The sequence below is a fragment of the Lepeophtheirus salmonis genome, chromosome 12 (assembly GCF_016086655.4).
Source record: "Lepeophtheirus salmonis chromosome 12, UVic_Lsal_1.4, whole genome shotgun sequence".
NCBI classification, from domain to species: Eukaryota; Metazoa; Arthropoda; class Copepoda; order Siphonostomatoida; family Caligidae; genus Lepeophtheirus; species Lepeophtheirus salmonis.
Genome location: NC_052142.2, coordinates 10914291 through 10940831, shown reverse-complemented (window position 1 = coordinate 10940831; position 26541 = coordinate 10914291). Strand labels below are relative to the sequence as shown.

At 30.9% G+C, this 26541-nt stretch overlaps 1 protein-coding gene across 5 annotated transcripts in view; it reads left to right on the top strand.

The window, feature by feature from the left end:
• The window catches only part of LOC121126945 (integrin alpha-PS2), a 78940-nt gene that overhangs the window by 34525 nt on the left and 17874 nt on the right, over positions 1-26541 (top strand). Inside the window, exons 3-7 of one of the 5 annotated variants that reach the window (XM_071892024.1) lie at positions 10423-10845; positions 11671-11826; positions 12039-12159; positions 12213-12274; positions 22027-22069. In XM_071892024.1, coding sequence (XP_071748125.1) covers positions 11749-11826; positions 12039-12159; positions 12213-12274; positions 22027-22069 — 304 coding nt within the window. In that variant the 5' untranslated portion in view covers positions 10423-10845; positions 11671-11748. Of the gene's footprint in view, positions 1-83; positions 518-10422; positions 10846-11613; positions 11827-12038; positions 12160-12212; positions 12275-22026; positions 22070-26541 lie in introns of those variants that run through there. The other 4 variants (XM_071892023.1, XM_071892026.1, XM_071892022.1 and 1 more) reach the window with 4 other exon arrangements.

Sequence of the window (26541 nt, the reverse complement as noted above, 5' to 3'; positions counted from 1 at the left end):
AACCGCCATGGTTTGAAACACCCCTCCGCTTTAATTAAGAGAAGAGGGAATAGACTGGACCTAAAAAGAGAAATGAAAAAATTAGACCCAATAGTAATTTTGAAAAATCCTGTATGCTATTCTCACATGAAGTGGCTGAATACTAGTTACCTGTGTCCTCACTTTCTACCAATAAATTGAGAGCGAGTCCAGAGGATAGAAAGTTTTCACTCTGTAAGAATGAGACCGAGACATCATTTCATGTTTTTTACATTTGCCAAATGGTTTTATCCATATTAAGAGTGGTGGAGGACATATATTTTAGCCACAATTCGAAGTGAAACTAATCCAGCTGGATAGGCTCGTCGTCAAAGCACCTTCATATGATGATTGTCTCAAAATAGAGATTATTATCTCCAAGGTCTCGGAAATGCTCTACGCGCAAAACATATGAACGGGATTATGCCACCCAGAATCCAAAGCTGCCTGGATGACAAAAATATTAACAACAAATTTCAAACACGTTTTATCAATAAAGGTATCCTTTAAATTAATTGCTCAACTTCTGTTTCATACAGATAAATTTACTACCTTAGAGTGTGTTCGTAAAGAAAGAAATGTCGTTTTTACTAGATATTCAGGAAATATTGGGATTTTTTTTCTTGTTTGTACGAACTGTTACTTCAGATATTATAAACTTTTTCGATTTTCCGAAATTCCTCAATTGGAATTTAAAGTAAAAGGTTACGCCTGTAAAAACCTTCTTTCTAAACAACGTTTTTCTAGATCTGTCATCAAGGAAATTATCAATGAAGACAATATTATTACAGACTCTCGGAAGATATTGAATCTTTTTCAGTTGTGCTTCCAAAAGACTGTTGCATGTGAGAAAGTTAATTTTCCTCGAACAAAATTTAACAAAAGTCCTCCATTCAGAATGTACATGTTTATTCTTCGAAGTTGCGGAACAACTGAGATATAATAATATGGACAATGACTAATTATTATTTACATAAAATATTATGATATAAATTAAATAAAAGGATCCAATCTAGAACCTTTTTCTTATATTTTAATCATGCAACTGCCCTTCTTGTCTAATGAAAATTAGTGATATTCCGGTATGAACCTGTGCATCTTTCCCACGGTATTACGAGACTAATAATGTAATAGAGGGATCATGGATAGACTTACGTTTTGATTTCACGAGGGATCATAAATTTTTTTCCCCTTGTCATAGATGACTGTCTCAGTGAGGTTGAAGTCTTTGAACTGCTTGGTGATCTCGAATTAGTTATTGCTTGACGTGGGTTGACCTCTGGTACATTTATATCCAGTTTTGATGTATTTTTGTTGGAGTCCATGGTCCAAAGATTCATCGAACGATTCGTTTTGAGGTTGATGTTCTTGAGTTTGGTGATCATTTTGGCTACGAATCTTGTTTGGGGTTGTTAGTCTACCTTAGGGACAAGGACGATGGTTCTAAAAAAAATTCCTAGGAACTTTGTATGGCGCAATTGGATAACCAATCCACTTTTATCGCAATTTTTGCATTTGGTCCTTCTTGATTATAGACACTATCTCCATGCCTTTGGAGGGGGTAATATTTCTAGTACTAGTTTGTAGGCGCTCTTGTTACCTCACATTTCTTGTTCTCAGGACATCTTTCTGAGCCACCAAAGGGCGTCCTTAGTCAAGTTGGATAAGCTTATGATAATCTGTGGTGTATTCCCATTTTTTGAAGATGTCTTTTGTCTCCTCTGCTGCAAATTCCGGTCTACCATCACTGGACACCTCTTCAAGTACTCTGAATGTTACAAACAATCTCTGTTTGCAAGGTATTAGCTCCCTTGATCCCGACCTCTCCCATTCTCTCTTTGTACCCTCATATAATCAATCGTGCTTAAACAGCTTTAAACATGCAGCTGTAACTATAATGAAAAAACCAAAAAAGTTTTAAGTCTTCTGGAAGAATCCTCGCAAGAGAATATAAAAGAAGAAAATGATATAACAAGCATAGGAGGAAAGCTCATCAAAATTGAATCTCGAGTAGATACGTATTTTGAAAGACGTTAGAACAATTCAATGGACCTTCAGTGACTATAGTAACACATCCAAATATTCAGACAAAATTACCCGACCAAATTGAAGAAAATATCAAAGACACAGACTTCCTGAAATGGATGGACACCTGGGGATAATTATATGAAGTTGATACATTTAGAGGAAACTACCACAGAAGAACAGATTGTAATGTTATGAACATTTTGCTCCCCTGGATTCCCTATCAAGGTACGCTACTTAGTTGAAATTACAGCTAGTACTACCAAAACATTTTTGAAATAATTCAAAATGTGAATAAATATCTAAAAGATTAAAAGCAAATTGTGGCAGCAAGATATAAATTTGTTGGACGAAAACAATCGAATTTGGATGATTTTGTTGAATTTTATTGTAAATTAAAGATGTTGGGGGAGGAGGCCGAAATTTATTAAATGCAATCAGAAGATTTTTTGGGCACTCTTGTCACATGTGGAGTCAGGGACGGTAATGTTCACCTAATACTTTTAGAAAACGCCGAATAACTTAATTCGAAAGTGGCCATTACCTTGTGCAGAACAGTTGAAACTGCAAAGAGTAATAAATAAAGTTTAAATGATTTAGTATTAATATTTATTAATAGAATTTCAAAGGCCGATAATTATAAAAGTGCAGTTGAAAGAAGTAAAAGTAACAGTCAAGAAACCCAATGGATGAGAAACAGGGAATTATGTAGATATTGTGGATTCTAGGCGCATCAATACGGAAGACTATTTTCTGCTAAAGAAATGGAATGCCGAAAGTGTAGGATGAAAGGTCATTTTGCAACAGCTTACCGGTCCAAGAACATAAGTTCAGTATTACTCGTGAATTTAGTTTGTGAATGTGAACTGAATAGAATTCTAATTGATATTCTGAATGTAAGTATAAAATAAATTGGGAATAACATTGTTATATGTGATAGTGGTGCAATGGCTTCTATTGTAGGCTTAAAAGTTTACTATGATTTAGATTTGCCATCAAAAAGACTATGGCATCCATTTGCTAACCCCACGATAGTCGGAGTGAATGGCTCAAGAATGGAAGTTATCAATAGTGGTAAGCTAATATTTAAACTCGGTAATCATCAGCATAAAGAGATCGTCTATTTTGTAAATAATATTGGCTAAGAGGATATGCTTTTATAAAAGCATACGTGTATTGCATAGCAAATTATACACCCAGGTTTTCTTTGACAATTAAAGGAAGAATGGATTAGTAAATTGTCAGTGAAGGTAATATTAAATTAAAAAAAAAAATTAGATTCCAACATATCAGAATGAGTCATATAAGATCTTTTACAAGACTTGATAGCTGAATTTTCAGATATAATTACTTCTGATGAAGAACTAAAGACGATAAAATTCCCTCTGATCCAAATAGATCTTTTTTGCCAAGCCATTTGCCCTTCATGGGGCGAGACAAATCCCATTTTGCGACATGTGTCAATTTTGAAAAAACTAGTTTAGAAGACATAGTGAAGAAAGACGTAATAAAGAAGATAGAATATGAGGTGACGGAATTGTATTATCCAATTGTTGTTCTACCCAAAAGATATGGAAAAATACGGGTAACAATAGATCTTACTTTATTAAATACTAAAGTAAAGAGATTAGTTCACCCTATGAAGACACTTAAAGAGGCCGTTTTAATTAATCCATAATCAAGATAAATTTAAATTAGCACGTGAAAAAATCTATTTTGTTGGCTATCGAATTTGTTAAAATGGGATAGCATAGGACGGAAAGAATTTAATGGCAATCCATGAATTCCCGACAAATGGAATTGAGTTTAGATCATTTATTGATTAAATAAATCAACTTGTAGGCTTTTCATCAAAATTTACCAAAGCAGCAGAACCATTAAGACATCTGATGAAATGAAAAAATGAATTTGCTTTAGTGTATATATTGTCCCATACAATGGAGGAAGTAAAGGACATATAGGGGAATACTCCTGTTTTCGCTAAATTTGATCTGAAGAAGGAAACTTGCTACAAAACGGATGCACACAGATTGAAAGTTCTTGGATTCGATCACAAAAACATCAAGAAAGATTGAGATTTGTTGAATATGGTTCGAGATTCATCACTGAAACAGATATGCGATGATCGAGTTAAAACATTGCCATGAAGTGGACTACTACACTTTGAAGTAATAACCGGTCATAATTATCTCTGCACTATCTTCAATAACTATTCTTTAAACCAAATTTATAACCCAATTACAGAAGATTAGAATGTTCCTTCAGCATTACCAGTACAAAATATAGATAGGAGATAGGAATAGACTATATTATTACATATACTTTGTCCCGAGCAGCAGTAGATTATCCTGGAAAAGAAGAAAAAGCCAGAAGGAAAGAAAGGAAAAAATGGAGTAGTAAATCGTTATGTAAGATTATTTAAGAACATGCTCGAAGACATAGCTGATGAGGAAGGTTTAGTATTTAAAAGAACACGAATTGTGAATAGTACCAAAACTATCCCTATTTCACAAAGTCTCCATTGCTGTTTGTAATTTTTTTTGACATATCAGTTATTTTCCTTTCATGAAAGAACCCCTTCCGATCCATACCATGTTTTTTTACTCAGAATAGGGTCAAACTTTTGCTGCTATAACGCAAGGAAGGATTTTATATCACTGATTGAGATAAGTTATAGGTCTACAATTTTTAAAATTACTAGATCAAGATTCCAGAAACCCTTAGAGATTGGAGACCTACTGCTGATTAAAAAAATCAATATACTGTTAATCCAAATGAATAGGAAAGGACAGGTAAAATTATAGAAATTGGCAAGAATGATCATATTGGGAAAGTTCACGGATCAAGTAGAGTGACATTAAGAATTAGGCGTTTTTTATGAAAATTTACGAACCCTTTGATGAAGACAATGAATGGTAAACAAACTTTTATTCTTCATATGACTGATGAAGAGAAGCAAACGACTTATATATCATCAGATAGTGAATTAAGACGATCGATCAGAACGAAAGAAAAACGAAAATTTTATGATGCAGCGTTTAAGGGATACAATGATTGAATTTATGATATGTTATATAAGTTAAATATCAAGGAGGGGTGAGGGATGAAGAAATGGAATGTGAAGATCTTATGTTACAAACCTGTTCTTATTCTGGGATGATATCGCTCGAAGTAAGGACTCCTCACTGGATACATATGTCTTTATACTTTGACTTCACTTAGGCGTTCGACAAGGTGCTGCATAGTGGGCTCGAACACAAACTATATTGCATTGGGATTGGGGGTGAACTGCTGAAGTGATCAGAAATCGAGAACAGCGAGTTCCGATAAACGGCATTCGATCAGCTTCAATAGGTGTCCCATCTTCTGTACCTTAGGGTAGTGTCCTTGGACCAACCCTCTTCTCTGTCTATATTAATGACCTGTGTGACAACCTCAGTTCCAAAATATATATGTATGGTGACGACACAAAACTTGTTTGCTACTCAGAAGAGAAGTCCAGCCATGACCTCAGAGAATTTCTGAGGTGGAACAACTGTTGGAGAGTTCCTGTAAATCTTAAGAAGAGCTCCTTTATGATTTTTCAGGGAGGTGCTATTGATCTTGGAGAAATGAAGAATGTGGGTGTCTTTAAGGATCTTGGAGTGCTGACATCTTGTAATATGAAATTCAGCACTCATATTTACAATATTGTTAGAAAAGCAAACAGAGCGCTTGGGTTTATTAAAAGGAGTTTTAAAACCAGAAATATAAAGTTGATGAAGAAGCTTTATTAAGCATATGTTATGCCTATTTTAGCTACGCTTCTCAGTTGTGGAATCCAATGTGTAGAAAAGAAGTCAGAGCTCTTGAAAATGTACAGAAACGCTGTATTAAGATGGTATGCGGCGATATATCCTATGAAGTTGGTTTATATTTAGTCGGGCTGTTGTCGTTTGAAAAGAGGAGGAAACTTCAGGATATTATTATCATGCTAAAAGTTATTAAGGGACTGACTAATTGTAATATAAGCCCAAAGTATGTGGTAAGGTGTACAACACTAGTTCGTCCTCCGATGTTTACTTAGTTCATCCATCAACAAATACGAATTACCTCCAACATAGCTTTTTTAATCGAACTATATGGATATAGAACAGCCTCCCCATAGAGGTGAGAAGAACGTCTTCACTTTGCAGTTTTAAGAGACTTTTAAAAAATAATCCCCTTCTACTTTAATTCCACACCACATTATATCATTTCATTTTATCATATTATTTCATTAGATTTCATCATGAGTCGACAATATTGAGTTTTTTTTTAGCAAATAGTCGAAACCATCCAAATAAATATATAAATGATACTCTTAAATGAGGTATTTCTGTTGAAGAAATATGATACTCTTAGGTATCCTCGTTGTTACCTGAAGATAAGAAGGAAAACGCATGGTATATTAAATAGAGAAAAGGAAAGTTATCCATGTTCATTGATCATTGATCATAGTATATTGTATTATATTATCGTTCCTCCAATTAATTAATAGTTTTAATTACACTTACGTTTAATTGCAAGTTTCATATATTTGTTTAACTAATTGCATTTTCAAGTTTATATTTATATTGTCTGAGCAATAATCATTTTGGAATATACATATTCAAGAGGAGTTTTATTTAGAAATTCGGAGCATCTATTGCAATTTATTTCAGCAAGGTAGGTGACAGAGTGTGTCATAATTTTATCCTTTCTGTAGTAAGAAAATACCTTCTAAACAATTTTTTTTATCCAATTTGACCCTTTTAAAAAAAAATGGAACTTCTAATATTATGTTATATGGCAAGTCGTAAGGGCATGTATACCTGTATTGAACATTTTGCCACAGTCCTTACAAGGAGTATTAAAAAAATAAACAACCAGAGGATATTTGAAATTCCTCTTTCTATCCCTGATTTTAGATATGGAACTCGTGAACTTCTTCTTCCATGTTTTAGGTATATCCAAACAATTTAAATATCAATGACAGATTTTATCCACAAGTTCTTCATAGTTGGAAGGAAAATTTCTTCTTAAGTGCCACGGAATTTGGGTGAGATGGAGGATTGCAACTCTTTTCAGTAGATATAAAAATTTTCCACTATTGAACAAAGAGTTGTGGTCAAGATCATAACCCCAGATTATATAGTTTCATAACTTTTTTGGGTCTATGAGTTTTTTTAACAAAAACTATTTATTACTTTTTGGACGCACAATGTCAATAGTAGAATGTGATAAAAAGACTGGTGCCCCTTTCTGCCTTTTTTTACTTTCCTCCTTAATTCTTAAATTATCGACACTCTTTTTGGTAGAGCAATAAGCTATTCCAATTCCTTCAAAGGGATCCCATTTATCCAGCGGAGAATAACTGTCTTCTGGTTGTTAATCTTCAAACCATACCTTTTTTCATATTTCGTGAAGTAGTTCATTAAAAAAGAACTCTTCCTTATTAATTGTTTTTCTGACTTTGCCTCAAATATCAAAGGGATGTCATCAGCACAGTGCATATCAATAATATGTCTTTAAAGTTGCAAAATCAACTTCAAAACCCCCAAACTTTATTATTATGGTATCTTCGAGATCTTTGATCCCTGCAACAAAACGTAGCGGAGCTGAAATAACCCTTTTTTTTAGAACTATTAAATTACTTTCCAAATAATATGATTCAATAGTCGACGTCCCATTGAATAGAAGATTTCTAATTGGGTTGAAAAATCTTCTAGGAAGGATTTTATTTATAGATCTCAAAATGGCCTTGTAGAAGTCAATTCCCATTATTACACCAAAGCTCCCCCTATTTTGTACATTCTCAAATTCCAGTTTGAATGTTTCTTGATATGTCGGAAATCATCAGGAATCCTTTTCTGATCCATATCAACCCAAAAATTTAAAATTGGCTCCATTTTGTCTGCAAGAATACCAGAAATGATTCTATAGCCTTTATTAAGATCAGTAATTGTTTTCCAGTGATTTACATCCGTAGGCGAACTTTTCTTGGGATTCTTTCGTCAACGATTTCGGTAGATGCCCATATATTTCCAAAGACTTTCCTATCTTAACCAGGTGAGGAACAACACCATCTATACACCAATTGAAAATTTTGCCATTAACACCATCATACCTCGAAGCTTTCGAATCTGTATAGTTCTTTTTGATTAAAGAAGTTATAACTTCTTTAGTAAAAATCGATTGCTCACCTCAATTTTGTAAAGGCTTATCACTTCTTCATCCTTCATTATGATAAGGATAATAATAATTTCTATTGGAGAAAAGTATGTTATGTTTTATTTAAGAGTAAACATATTAATAAAAAAAAGTTGCATCTCGAAGGAGTTTAGTTCGATTCTGTATTTTTGAATGATCCTCTTTTTTATTGAGTGTATTAGTAAAAAGACAACATTACCTTAATATTGTTTACAATTTCACTCTCTTATAATGACGTCACATTCCGTGATAAGTAATAGTAATTAATATCATATTATACCGCGCTTCCTGTGACTGCAAATAAAATAATAATTAATCTTATTTAAAATCTCTACTCTCCGTTAATACATCTCTTCATCGTTTCAATCCTTGAATATCATACCGAGAACGGAGTCAAGCTTAGTCTATTATGATGTTTGATAGTTTTTCTTGGGTGAATGTTCATCCGTTCGTTCCTTGGGAAAACAGAATTCCGAACTAGATCATCTCTTGAGATGAATAATCAAGTTATAAGTATCTCCATTCGATTCCTTCGATCTTTCTCTGGACGAAGAGTAAACATCTAAGTATGAGGTAATCACTCATTAGTAGGTCAAAGGAAAACAGTTTCGATTTTATGTAAAGTATAAGTCTAAGTCCTTTGTGGACTCAGAGTAGAATTGAAAATGGAAGTTAAAGTAAATCTTGCCCATGTCCTAGCAAGATATGGAGTATCATTTGTGTTTGTTTCCGTCATCTCATAGCTACTAACAACTAATTTAATTAAATTTCATTACAACAAAGTTGCTCTGCTCCAAAAAATTCATTGAAATGTCTGGACAATTATGTTGATTATTAGTTTCTTAATTTTAGAAGACTGGCATGTCATAACTTCTATTACTCTAATCTTGAACGAAGATAAAACTATATATACTGCAACCAGTTGTTGAATGAAACAAAAAACTTCAAAAATACATATCTTTTCATTGAACTACGCTTGTGATATGATGAACTACTTCCCTTCAAGTTCTATTAGACACTTTAAAAATTGCTATTTAGCACTTTTCAATTAATTAGTATAGAAAATTGTAGTTTATATTTGGTGTAATTTGTATTATTTTTATTTTTAAGGACCATTGATGCTCCTGCATCAACCTGGTTGTGCATGGATTTTTTCATTTGTCCTATCGATCTATCCCTTTCAGATAAAACCTATTGTATCTGCAAAAAATGTTTCTACAAAAAATGTTTCTACTGAGCCATTGGATCATTTTAGAATTTCCTTAATTATATATATCCTTTTTGTAATAGAAGGATCATGTTCTAAACACAATTTAATTGCATATTGTCTTGTAATTAGATTATTGAATGAAATGATTATCTTTGTCTGAGAATAATTGAAAATAGTTATTTAATTGATTGTTCATAAAAAGTGTTATCTTTGAAATTTTGAATATCTAAGAACCATTACTAATTGGTTCAAACTATCGAACTTTTTGTACGCATATCTTCTTTCTCGTCATTATTATTATGATGCTTATGTAGAAATTAATAATATTAAAAGGGAAAAAATATGCTGTCATACTTAATTCAGTTAACTCACCACAAAAATAAAGATGAGTCACAAGGTCTTCATATTGAAGGTAAGGCCCTAGTGGTCAGATGGATATAAGAAATTGTATTTTTTTTTCCACAAAGAATAATCAACAAACCAAAATTCATTAAATTATGTTATAAGCCTGTATATACTTATCTTAGAAAGGCTCATTTGTCGAACCCTCATAACTCTTATATTATATTACTTTCAGCTCAAATTTTCATTTTTGGTACTGGCTGATACTAAAAATCCTTACTTTTTCCTACGCACATAATCAGTATTACGTCTTAAATGTATTTTGTTATTGATGATGTAAAAACAAAAATTGACAAAAATACTTTAAAACGGTGGTATAAAAGCAAAAGGAAAAGTAAGGAATTATAGTTGTAAAGCGAGAAAACAATTTTCCGTAAAGAAAACAAACCTTGGCATCAGGCATTATTTTACCATAATCACATGTTTTTTTCCCTACAACTAATTAAAGTCCCTAAGAGTGGTAGCGCTGCTTGGTCCACCATATGTAGCTTAACAAAAACTAAAGCAATCACAATTTGTAATTTGATTTTCTAGTTAAAATATTTTCGTTATTTTAGGTAACAATAATATATCAGGAACAACTATTGATGACAAATCCCTACAATGGTTTGGTGCGTCCTTGTATAGTTCAGGAGAAGACGGAATTGTTGTGGTGAACAATATTTCCATTAAAAAACGCTCAGCAACAAATTTTGACCTTAATAATTCTGGAATATTTGTAACCTTTTCATATGAAATTTGATTTTCTTTACGATATTACATACATTTTTTCATGACTTTAATCTGGGTTACTTTATATGAAATTTACAAAACGTTTTCAAACAACCTGCTCAAATTTGTTATACATATAGATTTTTAATGGAAAACTCCAAGTATATTATTTTGCAATCTAATGGTTAGTTTTCAAGATATGCAAATTTCTGAAATGGAAAAAAATAAAATATTTGCATGTTGCTTTTATATTACTGAGATCCTCAAAGGTATTTATTTTTCTAACAATATTCTTTATATACTGCCAATTCCATTGCAAGTACTTTTACCATGTGTAATAGCAAAACATTCTCCCATAAACTATACAAATGTAATGTTTTTGATAGAAAAAATAATATAAATTGTTGTCGTAAATTCTGATGATACGAGTACATCCTCTTATAAATATTCATCGATACCACCATCATGTCAATTCTAAATTGATCTTTTGAATAATATGAAAAAAACAAATTATTCGTATTTATATAATAGACTGATTTAATTTATCGAAATATCTTTAAAAAAATATATATATTACATAAACATATATTTGATTATGGCTCCTTAATGACGTAATAATAAGTTACAACTAAAAGGGTATAATATTTAATTTTTTTGATAAATACTTTGTTTGCTAAAATTGAACTTCAGGTTCAAAAGATATAATTATTCGAAATTTTGGTATGTACTACAGGTTTTTCTAAAATGGTATGATATAAATTTTTTTCTCGGAATCAAATGATTTGTTTTCAAAAAAACTGGATTGGGTATTTGGATGTAAAATCTACATGCATACCAAATTTTCATAAACTCTGAAATATTTAATTGAATACTTTTGTGCGATTTGATATGAAATGCCCCATCTGTTATCAAACAATAAGAGGAAACTATAAACTATGTTTATAGGATAGTTACAAAGGCTAAAAATATTTTTTGATTTATATTCCGAGTCTGTCTTTCTAGATAAGTTTTGAATGATTAAATAGGCGAAATTATTAAGAAAGAAAAAAATGTGTGTAGAAATATGTAATCTAAATTTAACTCTTCTTATATAGAAACTGTAACGTAAAAATAATGTCAAATTACAATTAAAGAAGATAGTTGTACAAGAAAAGATGTAACGGCATAGCTCAATGGACAACATGCAGAGGAATAATTATTCGTTTGAACTTAATGAGCGTAGGTTAGCATCTTGGGTGTTCTTCAAGAAGGTAATATGCTTAATAAATATGGAGTTCAAAGGCAGTTCCTGAGTCAGAGGGAGTAAATGTAAAACTATAATGTTTACTTACTTAAACAGTGCAACTACATCTGATCAATAAAATGAAATTATAAAAAATAAAGCTTACAAATTTTCCAGAACTACTTTTGCTGTTGCTTAGTGTGATTTTATTTCTAAGTGATAAAATATGCAATTATTTAGGCATGCGCTCCTCGATATGTTTATTTTTCATTAAACAGACAAAGAAGAGAACCTGTTGGAACTTGTTACACTGCAACAGATTCATTTTCAAAATTTTCAGAATATTCACCATGTAGAACAGGTATATAAATTATCATGTATAAATAAAATAATGAAAATCATCACTGTTTATAGTGGCATGGGGATTCCATCAACAAGGCTATTGTCAAGCAGGATTTTCCTGTGCAATTTCAGATGTAAGTATATGATTATTTAAAAATGTTTAATAAACAATTTCTTTTTTAGTAAGGTATTACGATTTATTTTATAAAGTAGTATGATTTTGCAGAATATAGTTTACGAAGAAAATTGACAAAATTCTACAAAATTGATTTGTTACGGTCTGATGAATTGTCATAGAAAGACTCTTAAACAAACGAAATTTGTTGTATTCAGTTTTATAAGGATTTTAATAAAGTTGTTATTGTTCTGAATGCTTAACTCCAGCATTTTCACTATCTATCAAGCTGTACTGATACTACGGGAGGGGGCACTTGGAGGTTGTATCCATCCAAGCTGGTACCTGTGCTCCCACCCCAATAAGAAAAAATGAAATTTTTTACTTCCAAACTACAGAATCTGTAAAAAAAAATATAAAGCTATCTTTATTTTCATAATTTGTGATATTAAATTTAATAAAACTGGACTCAACTCGTTTTTAATCGAAGTCTCTTGGTTTATTTATATTTTTATACTTATTAGTTAGTAACTATACAGTTTCAAGCCCTTGGTACGTAAGACTAATTGTGGAGTGTATTATTAGTGTCTGAGGAAGCAATTTGTAGGTAATCAAATTGTATATTCGTGAATGGCTCGAAAATACTGATAACTTCCCAAACCTAATTTATGTAGTAAGCATCTATAGGAAGAGGGAAATGAAATAAATAATATTTAGTGAATACAATCTTTGATGGGAGTGACTATATCCACGTCGTCTTAGAGTAACCAAGTTATGTTTTAACTGGTTCACCTGTAAGTGCATCAGTATGTGACCTAGGTATTGAACAACCAAGACAGGAGTGAATGAATACCTAATGAGATTATTTGGTTCTAAAAATGAGTTTTTTCTTCGTGTTGGAATTTTAACCTTATCGACTGATTCTGTTTTCTCAATTAAAAGGTCCAATGACTAGAAATATGTCATTGAAACTAGAAAAAGTTAAATTAAGCATGCAGCTCCTAAATAATGTTTAACTTATTAGGCGATTTAACCTAATTCAAATTGACAGAAATAAACGATTCAATACATTTGATCTCTTCCTTGTAATGAACAGAGAGTTCGTAATCGCTACTATATTTCCTCTAGATATAATTGGATTTTAAGTAGTTAATCAATTTCCACTACGAGGAAGCAATTATGAATTTTAGTGTATTGTTATTGATAAGTACAATTCTAAATGTATATTTACTCTATTTTCCAATATACACTGAAATGACTCAAACCATTTAGACTATTTCAAAAAATGCTTCATACACCAGTCTACTAATCTAAAGTGAAATTATTCATCTTATGAATAATATATCAAATTTTTTACATTTAGTGGAGCAAATTTATTGCGTTGATGAACGCCTCTAATTAATGACTTCGTTTGAAAATGGTAAAGCCGAGAGCATTATTGAAGTTATGTTTAGGGAGCTGACAAGTACAAGACTCTAAAAATAAATAAAAATAAAAGTTAAGTTTGTGTCAGGCAATAATGGTACATTTCAAAAATTACTTCAAAATATGGCTTAAAGAAGACTACATAATGTTAAATGTTTTAAGCATCAATTACATTAGTTAATAGTTTATGCGATGTCAAGAGATGTTAAATAATTTTTTAAGTGAGGGGATTATATAATCTGTGCTAGTATAACACTTGTAAACAAACTTTTACACAAATACAGTAACTGGAATACCCGATAAACCTAAAAATCACGTCTACGATTATCACACAAATATCTATTAACAAATAACGAGAAAGGAGATTAATCTTCAACGAAACTTTGTAACATTGTTTCTTTTGATAAAAATAGTTGTTGGGGAATTTCTATAGAGATTGAATGAGTTTTTCGGCCTATTCAGGAGAAATTTGTGAATAAATAATAATTTAAACTTGATACCAGGTTTTAGCATTAGTGGTCGACTTACGAATTACAAAATTATTAATGACTGTTCCTCTGCTCGTGAAGAAATATCTCTTTTTTACAACTCTAATTATTACACTTAGTATTATGAGATGGAAAATGTAATTCTTGTTGATGGTCATAATTTAAAAAAAAAAGTAATTATATAATTGGCATTTATGAGTTGTGGAGTGTATTCACAAATTGGATGGAAATGACAAGGAACATCACACATTAGTAAGTTTAAATTTGAATCAAATATAAAATAAAGTATATTATTTAGTATTGTGATGACTTTAATTAGAATTCGACCAATATATCGATGAGTTGATTAAATGGAACAATTATAGGCCGTTTGATAATCATTGGTAATTGGGCCAAAGAATTTAAATAACTAAACCAAGAAAGAGTATCCACTTTCGAAAGCTCCCTTTCTATTCTCATGCTTAATTCATCTCTTTGTCCCTGATGATCAACGTAATTTAAGACATGTGTAATCACTAGAGAAGTATATTAAAACGTATTTTGAAGCGTACGAGGACATCTTCAAACAAATATCCTTTGTAACTTACATAACTACTATAAAATATACCTTCATCAAACAGAGAGAACAGAGAGGGAGGAGGGATTAATTTTTACTCGCCGAATGAGTTAAATATCCATATGTGAACATAACCAATAGACTGGGATTGCCACCAATTTTTTTACCTTTACAAGTGTAGTACCTAAAAAAAAAAGACTAATAATTCAATAGTGCTGAAATACCATAAAAAGTTTATGCATAACAAAATATAATATAAAGATTTGACCAGTAATTTTATACATTCCCTTATATAAAAAAGTAAGGTGATGCCTGTGCATTATCAATAACAATTTAAATTAATAAAAGTATGTAGGTAGGGAAAAAAAGTAAAAAACATACTCGAAGCATGGAGGGAAAAATTCACCAGTAAGAAAAACCCTCCGTCCGATAGGGGAGGGGGATAACAATCGAAAAAAACCTTGTTTTTTGGCGTAAAAACTATGTTCATGAATCATTCACATTCATGATCCTATATATGTTTGGATATGTGAAGGAGCCAAAGTCTAACAAGTGTCGTATCTCCATCTATAAACCTAATTTATGTGCTATAGAGGTTGTTGCAGATGGCACGAGCAAAATCTTAGACTTTTTCACATTCCAATTCATTGGTTTTTAAAATAATCCGATCAACTCTGTATGTTTTATAAAAGATCTCAATCAAAGAGTTTTTTCTGCTTGAAAACGTTTGCCCCTGTCATCATTCGATATGGTCCAAATCTTTGTTCAATATAGTCTGATTGGAATTTTCTGGTGAGTACCAAATCAAATCCTACAGACATTTATCAAATAAAGTGCAAAATATGGAATTTCTTTAATTGCATGGTTCACTGAATAGAAAGTTTGATGTGAAACTGGTATGCTTTTTAACTAGTATGTTAATTTGTAATTGGTAGTATAAAGAAGGAATTTTATTTTCCTTGGAGTTGTCATTATAATGTAATTCCTGAGTAGTGAACATCTTATCCTAAATAGATTCAATTATATTCAAAACCTGTTTGAACGTTCGATTGTACTCATAAAATACGTAGTGTAACCCTGAGGATTTATTGCAAATTATAATTGTAAATCCTTGTTGGAATCAGAGTAGAATTCAGCTCTTCATGTAGCACTTATATCTTTAATTAGTAAATAGGGGTTTCTGTTACAACACATATGCCAAACTAACATCTTCCTAACTGTCGAAAATGCACTTGTTCAATGAATCTTTAAAACTGGTATTTTTGAGGGATTGAATGAAGTTACTTTGGCGTTTTTCTGATGATCCAGTAATTTTGTTTGCAACAGAAGATGAAGCTTTTGAATCTCGCTTCCAGTCCTTGATTGATGGAGCAAGCAATTTGTCTGAAACAAAGTGAATAATGTCTCCATCTGATAAAAGCATCTTCTTGAGAATAAAGTGAGAACTTTAGGCAAATCTGGACAGAATATCAATGTTAATCTGAAGATATAGCAAGAACGAAGCATCGATGATGGTTGTAATAATTGATACCGGAGGGTTTGTTGAAACTTGAGACTCGAGATACTTCTTAAGTGCTGCGTTGGGAGTTCTGGGCATTGTTCCATGTACATGACTAATTGATAGTGGAACTGTTGTAAGGGGATACTTTAAAACTTAAATCCACACTATCCATGGCAAATGTCTTTGTAATTTTCATTTAAATATGTATCTGTAACTTTTATAATACAATGTGTAACTGAAAACATTTCAAGGTTGGGATTATTTATAATGTCCTGATAAAGCAGAATCAACATATTGTAATTTAGGGTGGGGGGGGTAGTGGTTTTTGGGGTTCTGACTTAATTTTCCCAGACAAAAATTATTTATCAGTATTAGTTTATTATAATGCTCTGAGATAGTACCATACATTGATGCAAGTTTTGTCTATGGGGTGAAATAAACCGTAAATTCAACAAATATTTTTTTTGGTGTGTGTCTGGGGGGTCTGATCTCAAGTTTGCGACCAAAATTTTTCTATGCTGTCCTGACATAGTACTATACATTCTGCAAATTTTGTTCATGTACCTTATGGTTCAAAAACCCGTCCAGAGGCTATATTCGGGGGGTCTGGAGGCTGGACCTAGCAGGGGGGTCAGGCTGACAAAAAAATAAATATTCTAGGTAACATAAGTGATTTCATGAGATCAAATATTCTGTACTTTATGGGATGAAATCTTCCGTAGCGGACTCCTAGACTATATGTTTTGTCTGAAAAATTAAGAATCCTTCATTCACAGATTTATCAAAAAATATGTTCTTATCAAGTAATCTTTTATATTTTAAAATATACATAGAAAAGAAGTTCCACAAAACCGAATACCAAATTTTACAATAAAAAAAGTTATTCTCAAAATTTGAATTTAGCAAAACATATATATTTGGCCCTTCTAAAAAACGGAAAACATTATGTTAAAGATTTTTTCAAACATATATACAGAATAAAATTCGCCTTTCTCAGTTGCAAATCAGAGGTTATACATGGCGAAGGTTCTCAGACTTAGCGAACGTGATAGTTGTGCTATGTACACTGAGGTGGACCAAAAATGAGAATATCGTCAAAATAAACTAATACAAACGGACAGTCACTAAATTATGTGTCCATGAATCGTTGAAAATTTGCACTGGTATTTGTCAGACCGAAAGGCAAGTAACAGAATTGAAAGAGTTGTAATAGCCCTCTGATGTTTGTAATCCTTTCCGACAAGATTTCTTGTAATACGCTCGGTGCAGATCAATTTCATAAATGCTTACATGTTATATAGCTTGAAATTAGGCCTTGTATGAATGGAAGTGAATATTTATCTAAGACAGTTTTAGAATTCAGTGCCCAAAAATCATCTAGTAATAAATCTAATGTTTTCTAACTGATATCCAGTTGTTTTTTTTTAGACAAACGTCTAGCTTTAGAAGACATAGAGAGAGTGTCTTCTGCATCAATTGAGTGGTGGACGTTCTCAGGTATATTGATTAGATTATAGACTTGTTCAGCAAAGATCAAAAATGGTGATGATTTTAAATGGTCCTTGACTATTGGATGTACTGAATCCATTTTGCTTTTAACAGAATACATTCCTCTACGTTCAGTGAGTTCTCTTATATATTTTATCTTGGTTTCAGGATTGGAGATCTGTCCTGATCGGCAATCTATAACAAAACCATAAAAACACAGGAAATCCATACTTAGTATAAATGATGATAGAGAAGCCACTATAAAAGTTTAAAGAAGTTGCCGTGGCAATACTCGAATTGATAATAAAGTAGTAATTTAACTTAAGACATCAAAGTGGTTATCATTTGCTGATATTAGCTTTAGAGGTAAAGGGAAGATAACAAAGTAAACACCATATGATGAGGAATAATTGAGACTGAAGCACCAGTGTTAATTAAAATTTCTGTTTATGAAATGAGCTTCCAAATGTTGCGACAACTTTAAGTAAAGGCAAGATAAACGCTGTCCAATCAACGTGCCCATCTAGTTTGCCGAATGAGTGTTATGTTTATTCATACTGATATTAGAAGTTAAAGAAAAGCGATGAGGTGGTAAGGAACATGATGATGTTTGGATTTTGAGGCCAGATTTACAAAGAAAATGACACCACAGTTTGTAATATTTTGCATCTCTTCCAAAGAAAACATGAGACCCCCATATTTTTTATCTCTGATCACTTTGGAAGGGCACAAGACCGAGATGCAGTGATGATAATTTATTTAGATTTTATTTTCTCCGTGATGGAGACGATTGAAATGTAAAATCTTCTTTTTTCTTCGTTAAATGGTATAACTGATCAGTTAGATCTTCCAGGTCCCCTAACAAATCGGATGCTCTAGAAATTAAAACATGATAAATGTCAGAAGAACATGCAGACATAAGTTTATGGGGGTTCATTTCTTGAGGAACCTCCAATCTTTCTCTGATGACTTGTAGACCTTTAAGTAGTTTGATGGATGACCAGTCATAACTTTAGAAGCAATCAGCTTATTGAACATCTGTGTGGGCGAATTTTCCTAGTGAGCCAGAACTACAATCCTAAGCTTGTCATATGGGTTTACTTTACATGATTTTTTCCTGCTTTCGATAGCATTAAGTATACCAGGAATTTATATTGGGATACAGGTGCAATTGATTAAATACAATAAACTTTCAAGAAATTGATGCAATGAAAGATTAAATTCAATATATTTTTCGTTAAGTGGGGCTATTGCAGACGACATTTTTTTACTCTCTTACAAAAAGTTAATTTATGAAATCTAAATAAATAAATATTTTATCATACCAAGGTTAATAGAAATAAAAGTTTATACCATAACGCGCGTACGACGGATGTTTGACTTCCACTACACTTGCAATATTGGCGTCATAGTAGATGGTGGTTGTGTGTTTTGTGAAAATCTGTTTTTCTTGCCTAGCAGTCGGTACGATAAATTAAATTGAAAATTCTAGCCATAGTGACGTCACAAACTATGAGTGGTTGCATGTTTCGTCAAAATCTGCTTGTCTTGCCCAGCAGTGGGTACAATACAACAGATTGAAATTTTAGCAAGCCCAAGTATATGATGGTCTAACCTTGTATTTCTATTAAACTTCTATTATATGTAAAATAGCTCAATTCTTATCACTTCTATGTTTTCTTCAATATTTTCGATATTATAATTCAAAATCAAAACTATTTCTTCTGAAAATTGATAATGAATAATATCATTCTTATTTTAAAATTAAACAAGACTATGCTTATCCCGCATTATACTACAAGGAATCACTGAATTTTGCTTCTAACTTTCGCCATTATTATTTTAAATCTGAAATACTGGCCACCTATATTTGAATTGTGCACTTATTGAAAAAGAAGTTTATGAAAATTAATAGATTTATCTGATACCATCATATTTTAGTACAACTTAGCTTTGTTTGTAAGAATAAAAAAAGGTTATTTACTTTTTATTTAAAGATCTTCTTAAGTTTAAGTAAACCCTACATTTTAAATCGAGTTAGTGCAACTGACCCTTAATAGAATAAAAAAAACTAGAAATCACATACTTAATCGTACACTTTGTGTATCTTTCTGATCATTTTACTGTTTGTCACTCTTTTTGTAGAAGTTCATATACAATTGTATACATAACTACCTTTGTTGATTGATTTTATTGATAGTACGACCTTAGTATTCCAATGCTAATCCCAGTCTCCTCTTTCCTGCATCATTGATAAGTAGAATCCTCACTAGATTTTATGAAATTTTCGAACCACTCCAGATATCTAGTCGACTTTCTCTCTACTTTTTCCCGGGTAATCAGCATTTATTTCATAAACATAAGATGATTAATAGATAACTCTGTACTGGAAGTAACAATACATGTAACAGCAAGACTTATTATCTTCTCAGGCAAATAAGAAGTTATAAGCCTTTTATGCAGAAGTTAGTGTCCAAAGAGAGCAAAAATTTAAAATTACCTAGCATTTTACCTTCAATAAATATTATGGTCAATTCAACAATTTGTCAATATTCTTTGATTAAATGGTATATAATCCGTTTGTTTAAATTTGGTAAGAAACAAAAAAAACATAAAAAGATATGTTCTAACGGCGATGACCTTGAAAGACGGATCCACATATCAATTTGTAAATATGGTGTCTTCAAGCCAGATGTAAAATTTGATGCTGTAAGTGTTGTTACTAATTTTTTACAACCATGCCATTATAAATTATATTGTTTAGTAAAGTAGTATAATAAAAAACAAACAATAAACTTATTTAAATTATTTACAGTATAATTTCCTCATAACAAAATTTAACAAAAAAAAAAAAAAAAAAAAAAAAAAACTGAAGTCCATGGACTCTGAAATTTTTTTAGTAGTTAATTAATAAATACAGTTAAAATTATTTTTAATTAGAGCTTCACTCAAAGTGACCCTTTTATGGGCCCTTGAATAGGCCTATAAGCTCAAGGTTATAAAACCCTGCATTATAGTATACAATAACATGAGGATGTCAACGCTGTAGCACCTATATACTCGTATGTTGAAATAGTTCAATTTTTGATATGCTCCATATCTAACTAGGAGTTAATTTATAATTTTAACCCAAGTACGTCAAATAACTTATTCTGTCTCATAAAAATTAACATACTTTTTTTCCCCCCTCAAAATATACAATGTTACGAATTATCAATACAGTTGAGACATTGGGAAAAATTTAAGCAGTTAGTTAATATTAATAAAAAGGTCAAAGTTTTATTGTCATTCTACAAATAGACACATTTCCCCTCTATAGATATCAGGGTTTGTCTTAAGGTATTATTGTACGTATTTTAAAAAGATATAAATAAAATTTTTATATATAAGAGTGGGAAAATTGGTGGAATTCTGGTATTTTAGAATTTTTAATATCTACCGATGGTTGTATTTAAACAACCATAAAATTTCAAAGGTGTAGTTTGTTGGACAAAGTTCTGGAACCTTCAAGTAATATACCTACGACGTTAAATGTAGAATTTATGAAGTGCAAACAGGGCAAATACAATTGTTGCTAATTTCCTAAGTCAAAAGCTGTTGTTCATGTTGGTTGACTGTGAGATAATTTGAGTAGTCTATTGTATTAATTTCTCATAGTTTGAGTGTGGAGCCTAATATGTAGGCCAAATACAAAGAAGATCGAAAGACAGAGTGACTACTTGACTACATTTCATAGGTGCCCAAGAGATGCATTATATAAAAGTGCAAACCATTTAAAAAAACAAAAACAAATACAGAAATAATTGAGTTTGACAAGTTAATGTGAATTGATTCAAAACTTCATTCGAAGAGAGCAGGACTAAATAGGAAATAATTTAGAAATTTCCACTACTTTATTTCCAGTTCCTTTTTTATGGAAAAACTATTACTGTGTTTCATCTGTAAGATGTTTACAGGTTTTGTGTACTCTACTTAATTACCAGTTTGTGTTTATTTGTCAATTATTCTAATCTTTTAAAATTAGAAAGGCTCCCAAGAAGGAGTAAAATCTATTTTGTTTCTGAAAAAATTTGGTTTTTACTCCAAAGTCCACCTAAGAGAATTGTTGGTTATCTTACTTCAAAAGTTATCTTGAATTTAACATCTTTCATTATATATAATCAACATTATTGTTGTAAAGATATAAGAAATCTTATATATTTTATTGTCTTTAACTGTTCCTTAATACGACCTTATCTATATATATAACTTTGTTAAAGTTATCTAGAAAATACATCGTTAATTTAGAATTATTTTTTTCTTTTGTATAATAGGATCGACTTTTCATTGGTGCTATTGGTGCTTACTATGCTCAAGGTAATATTTTTTTATTAAAATCTGATCTCATTTATTTACTTAATTATACATTATTTACTAATTAATTATGTCATTGTGAATTTTGCAAGATAAATTAGGAATAAGATTTTCGATTTGAATACCTATCTGTAGATATTAGACTTTTGTAGATACCGAAGAGAAAGATGTATTGATAATTATGGTACTATTAATTAATACCCTTTGTAAACGTCGTCTCCTGTTTAATGATTTTGAAGAGCAAAAAAATTATTACTGCTTTAGAGAGGAGAACCCTCTTTATTTAAAATGCATTAGTGCTGGGAGATTTTACTTAAATAAAATTTTTATGATTTTAAATACTTCGGCGTATGCCCATCACTCTGATATCATGACAGCTGACAAGCGGTATTATGTGTATCAAAATATATTTAATTTTTTTCGAAGCTGACGTCATACTTTCTTAATTATAGCAGAGGAAGCATCCGGTTGAATAGGGATGTTGTGACATTATACATGAATTTACAAAAAGACTGAACTGTATCCTTTACAATAAAAAATATTGCGAATTACACACATATGAAAAATAGTACATTATTTATAATTGAGTGTAAAAATACAATGAAATGTAAATTTTTAGTAAGACAATGAAAAGAAGAATAAAGGTTTCTTAGAAGATGCTTTTACCTTACTGTACCTCATTAACTTCTTTTAAATAAGAATTATAATAATTAAATATAATAAAAGAATAATAATAATTGTATGCTAACATAGTTTCCTATAACTTTTACAACAGTTTTTGTTAGCATGATTTTTTAATCAAAAAACTAAAAACAATGTTAATGTTCTTAGATGTTATCATATTGACGATGCCATTTTATTTCCTATCTGAAGGAGGATAAGATGATAACTTATTTATAAAAGTTAAAAAACATCATAACTATGTAATATAACGACGTATACGATGTCATTTTGCTTTCTTATTTTTTTAAAATATCAGCAGCGCATATTCTTTAATACTCATAAGACATAACCAGAGTTTGAAATTTGTTCTAGGTAAGCATAATTTTATTTATTTACATACTAATTATAAAAAATAAATTGTCATATAATAAATCTTGTGTCAGGAAGGTATGATTCTTGTGTACGGATACAGTATTATTGACAAAGAGGATAGTTAATTTAATAATAACTTTATTATAGACAGAAGTTTTATTTATATAGTTATACATTTGCAGTTCAACTGCAAGTTTACTTGTGTCTTGTTAACACCAGTTACATCTAGTGTGAACTGGCCGTGTACATAAGTATTATTACATCTGGGGAAAAGTATTATATTTAATTCTTATAATTGATAATATTGTAGAGAGAAACGCGTGCAAGGAGAAGGGGGGGAAATACATATGGTATCATTGTTTAAAATACTGATGTGATTATCATCTGCCTGCTTTATTATGATTTTTGAGGGTATAACGAAAGTATTTATTTGCAAAATGTTTCATGAAGATATACTACGTATAATTGACTTAGACCTTTTTTCAGTAGATTTGAAAACGGCACACTCCATGAAATTGTAATTTATTATGAACCTTATTCTCAGAATAATAGCTAATAAAGCGACAAAGTAGAGTATTTCGAAATATATTTGATGTTCCAGGTTTAAAAAAGAAGGCTTTAATTAAATATAATCTACATAATAAAAAATATACCATCATACATTTATGTTAAATATACAAAATTAAACAATTGGAATCATATAACTAATAACAATAAATTATAAATACAGAATATTGAAATTATAGATTGATCCAAATAATATTTTCTTGTTCTGACACCGGAATCCAGTTAAATATGTCATAACTTTAGGTTGCAAAACACAAGCGAGACGTGGAGTTTAATCAAAACGATAATCACCCCTCTTCTTCATGTGGAAGTTGTTATATACAATTGTGCACAGGATAGATATATCTCTACCGATGAGATCTAACTAATTATTAATAATAAAGTAAATGTCAAAATCATAAAAGTAGACAATAAATATCCTAATAAAAAAATGTTAGAAATAAATCCATCTTAAAGATTTAGAGCAAAAGCTAATTATGTAGTAATGTCCGGCGATATTATTCCTTATTAAGAGTATCAAAAAAAAGATATTTTCCCCGTTATTTATGCTTATATAACAACATACTATTATCATGAAGGATATACACAATTGCTAATTATAATGATACACCCAATTTAACTATCCCCGTTGTTGTTACCATTTAAGTAGTTGTTTTGCCTTTTGTGAGTTTTTTGAACACCATTTCTTGGAGCCTATCAACCATAGCTAAGCCTTAAGTGATAAAAAGAGTAATATTTATTGGCTATGTAACATTGACAAACCTAATTATCATACCCAAGTCTTTAAGTGAAGAAACTAGTCTCAGAAAACTAGTTGCGAACCATCCAAAGCTACTACCCCGTTGTTGTGACCATTTAAGCAGTTGTTTTTACTATTTAATGAGTTGTGTATCATAATTCTTGATAAGTTTGGCTAAAATAGAATCATATTTTAGGGTTAGATTTAAAAAAATTGAATACTTACTGTTAGATAGTACAAAATTCAGAGTTCTCTTTCGAATTTAGTAAATATAAATAATATATAGTAACTTTTTACTGATAACTTGATCGTCATTTGGTGTGGATGACTCAAAAAAATTTTATATGTATTTCTATAAATGACATCAGTACCAACATCCTCCATTAATTTAATGATGGTTCCTCGGGAAGGGATAGGTTTACCCATGTATTTCTCCCCAAATTTTTTGAACGTAGATGATTAGCAATGGATAAGGTTATATTACATGCAATAAGCATCTTTGTGAGATCAGAGTTAAAGTCTGACTTGATGTATTCATCATTAACTTGATTTTTATATGAATATCTATGCTCTTGATATGAGATGAGGATAATGAGTGGCGTGTAATTCTAGACCGGAGATTAAAGGCACATTTATATCGACAAATCCGACGAACCATCTGTTTTTCATCCGGTAAGAATTTCCAAAATTCCTGGGCCTCCATTTTCAGAAATCCAGACAGAAGGCGACGTTATTTTAGGAAATTTATTCTGTTCTTTATCGAATATCACCATCTAATATTATATTAATATTGAATAATAAAGGCGGGAATGATAACGTTCTTGATTAATAGAAGAAGATGTATATTATTTAATCAATGATGCCATGCGTATTTATTCTTTTCTCCTCGCACGCTTTTCTATTCTTACAAAAATTATCCCCCTTAGTAATTCTATAGTGTCTGGAATGTTTTTTCGAAAAAAATAAATTATAATAAGTTTTTTTGTGGAAAATAAATAGATATGTATATATACAGGGCTCGGAAGCAAAACGTGGACTGAATAACTGATTTTAGAATAATGACAAGAATTTTATTTTTTGATAAACAATTTTGAAACTTTTTTTAACAACTTTGAGACACGACCTTTATGAACATGTTCATTCAATATGGCCGCCTTCAGCAGCAATCACAGCCTCCACACGGGGGCGGAAATCCTTGCAAGAGTTGATGATGAACTTCTCGGACTTAGGAACCACGAACCCCAGGACCATTTGATATATATACAGATTGTAAGGATAAAAGCCTTTTAATTTATTTGATAACTAAATAATATACTACAATTTACACATACTTACAATTAAGTGCTTCTAAATTCTTTGAAATTTTGTTGACTTCTTGCACGCCTTCTCTTCATCGTCTAAAGTTTATACATGACTAAGGCTGGGCGAAAGTTATCTTCTACTTGAGGATTTGAACGGTTCACGCAACCTTTTCAAAGTGCATGCTGTTTTCTTTTGTTACATTCAATTAATAGAAGTAAAGTGAAAAAAATATTATTCAGTTTATTCGATCATCAATTAATTATTATTATAACCCAATAATCAGAATTGGTAGTACTTAATTCTTATTAAATCGTCGTCAGATCTACTGTTTTTAATGATACTCAGTTTAAACTGACTTGCCCAAAAACTTGGGACTTGACTTGGACTTGTATTTGGAGATATTGGAATTGACTTTTGAGACTTCACTCGAGCTTATCTTTCAATAGTTGAAATTATATTGGTGGTCATAAAAATTACTTGTTAACAGCTCCGTTTGCGAATATGCATGTATAGATATACTTGTAACATTAAATTTTTATTTGATATGATCCTCTTCGCATACAATTGTTAATATGGAACTGAACTCTGTTTGCTCTTGAATTTGACTTATATATCATATGTTTGAAGATAAGACTGACTGGCTGATAGAAATAATAATGCCTTTGTTTTATCATTGTTTATAATTTCCATACAAAGTTTTACAGTGAACACACAAGATAATTATATTATATTAGTAGTTGAAACCAATCAACCTCTATTATTCATATTTTATCTATTTTCTTTTGAATGGTTGAGCTCTATCAACTTGCGCACATCATTAGATAAATAAAAA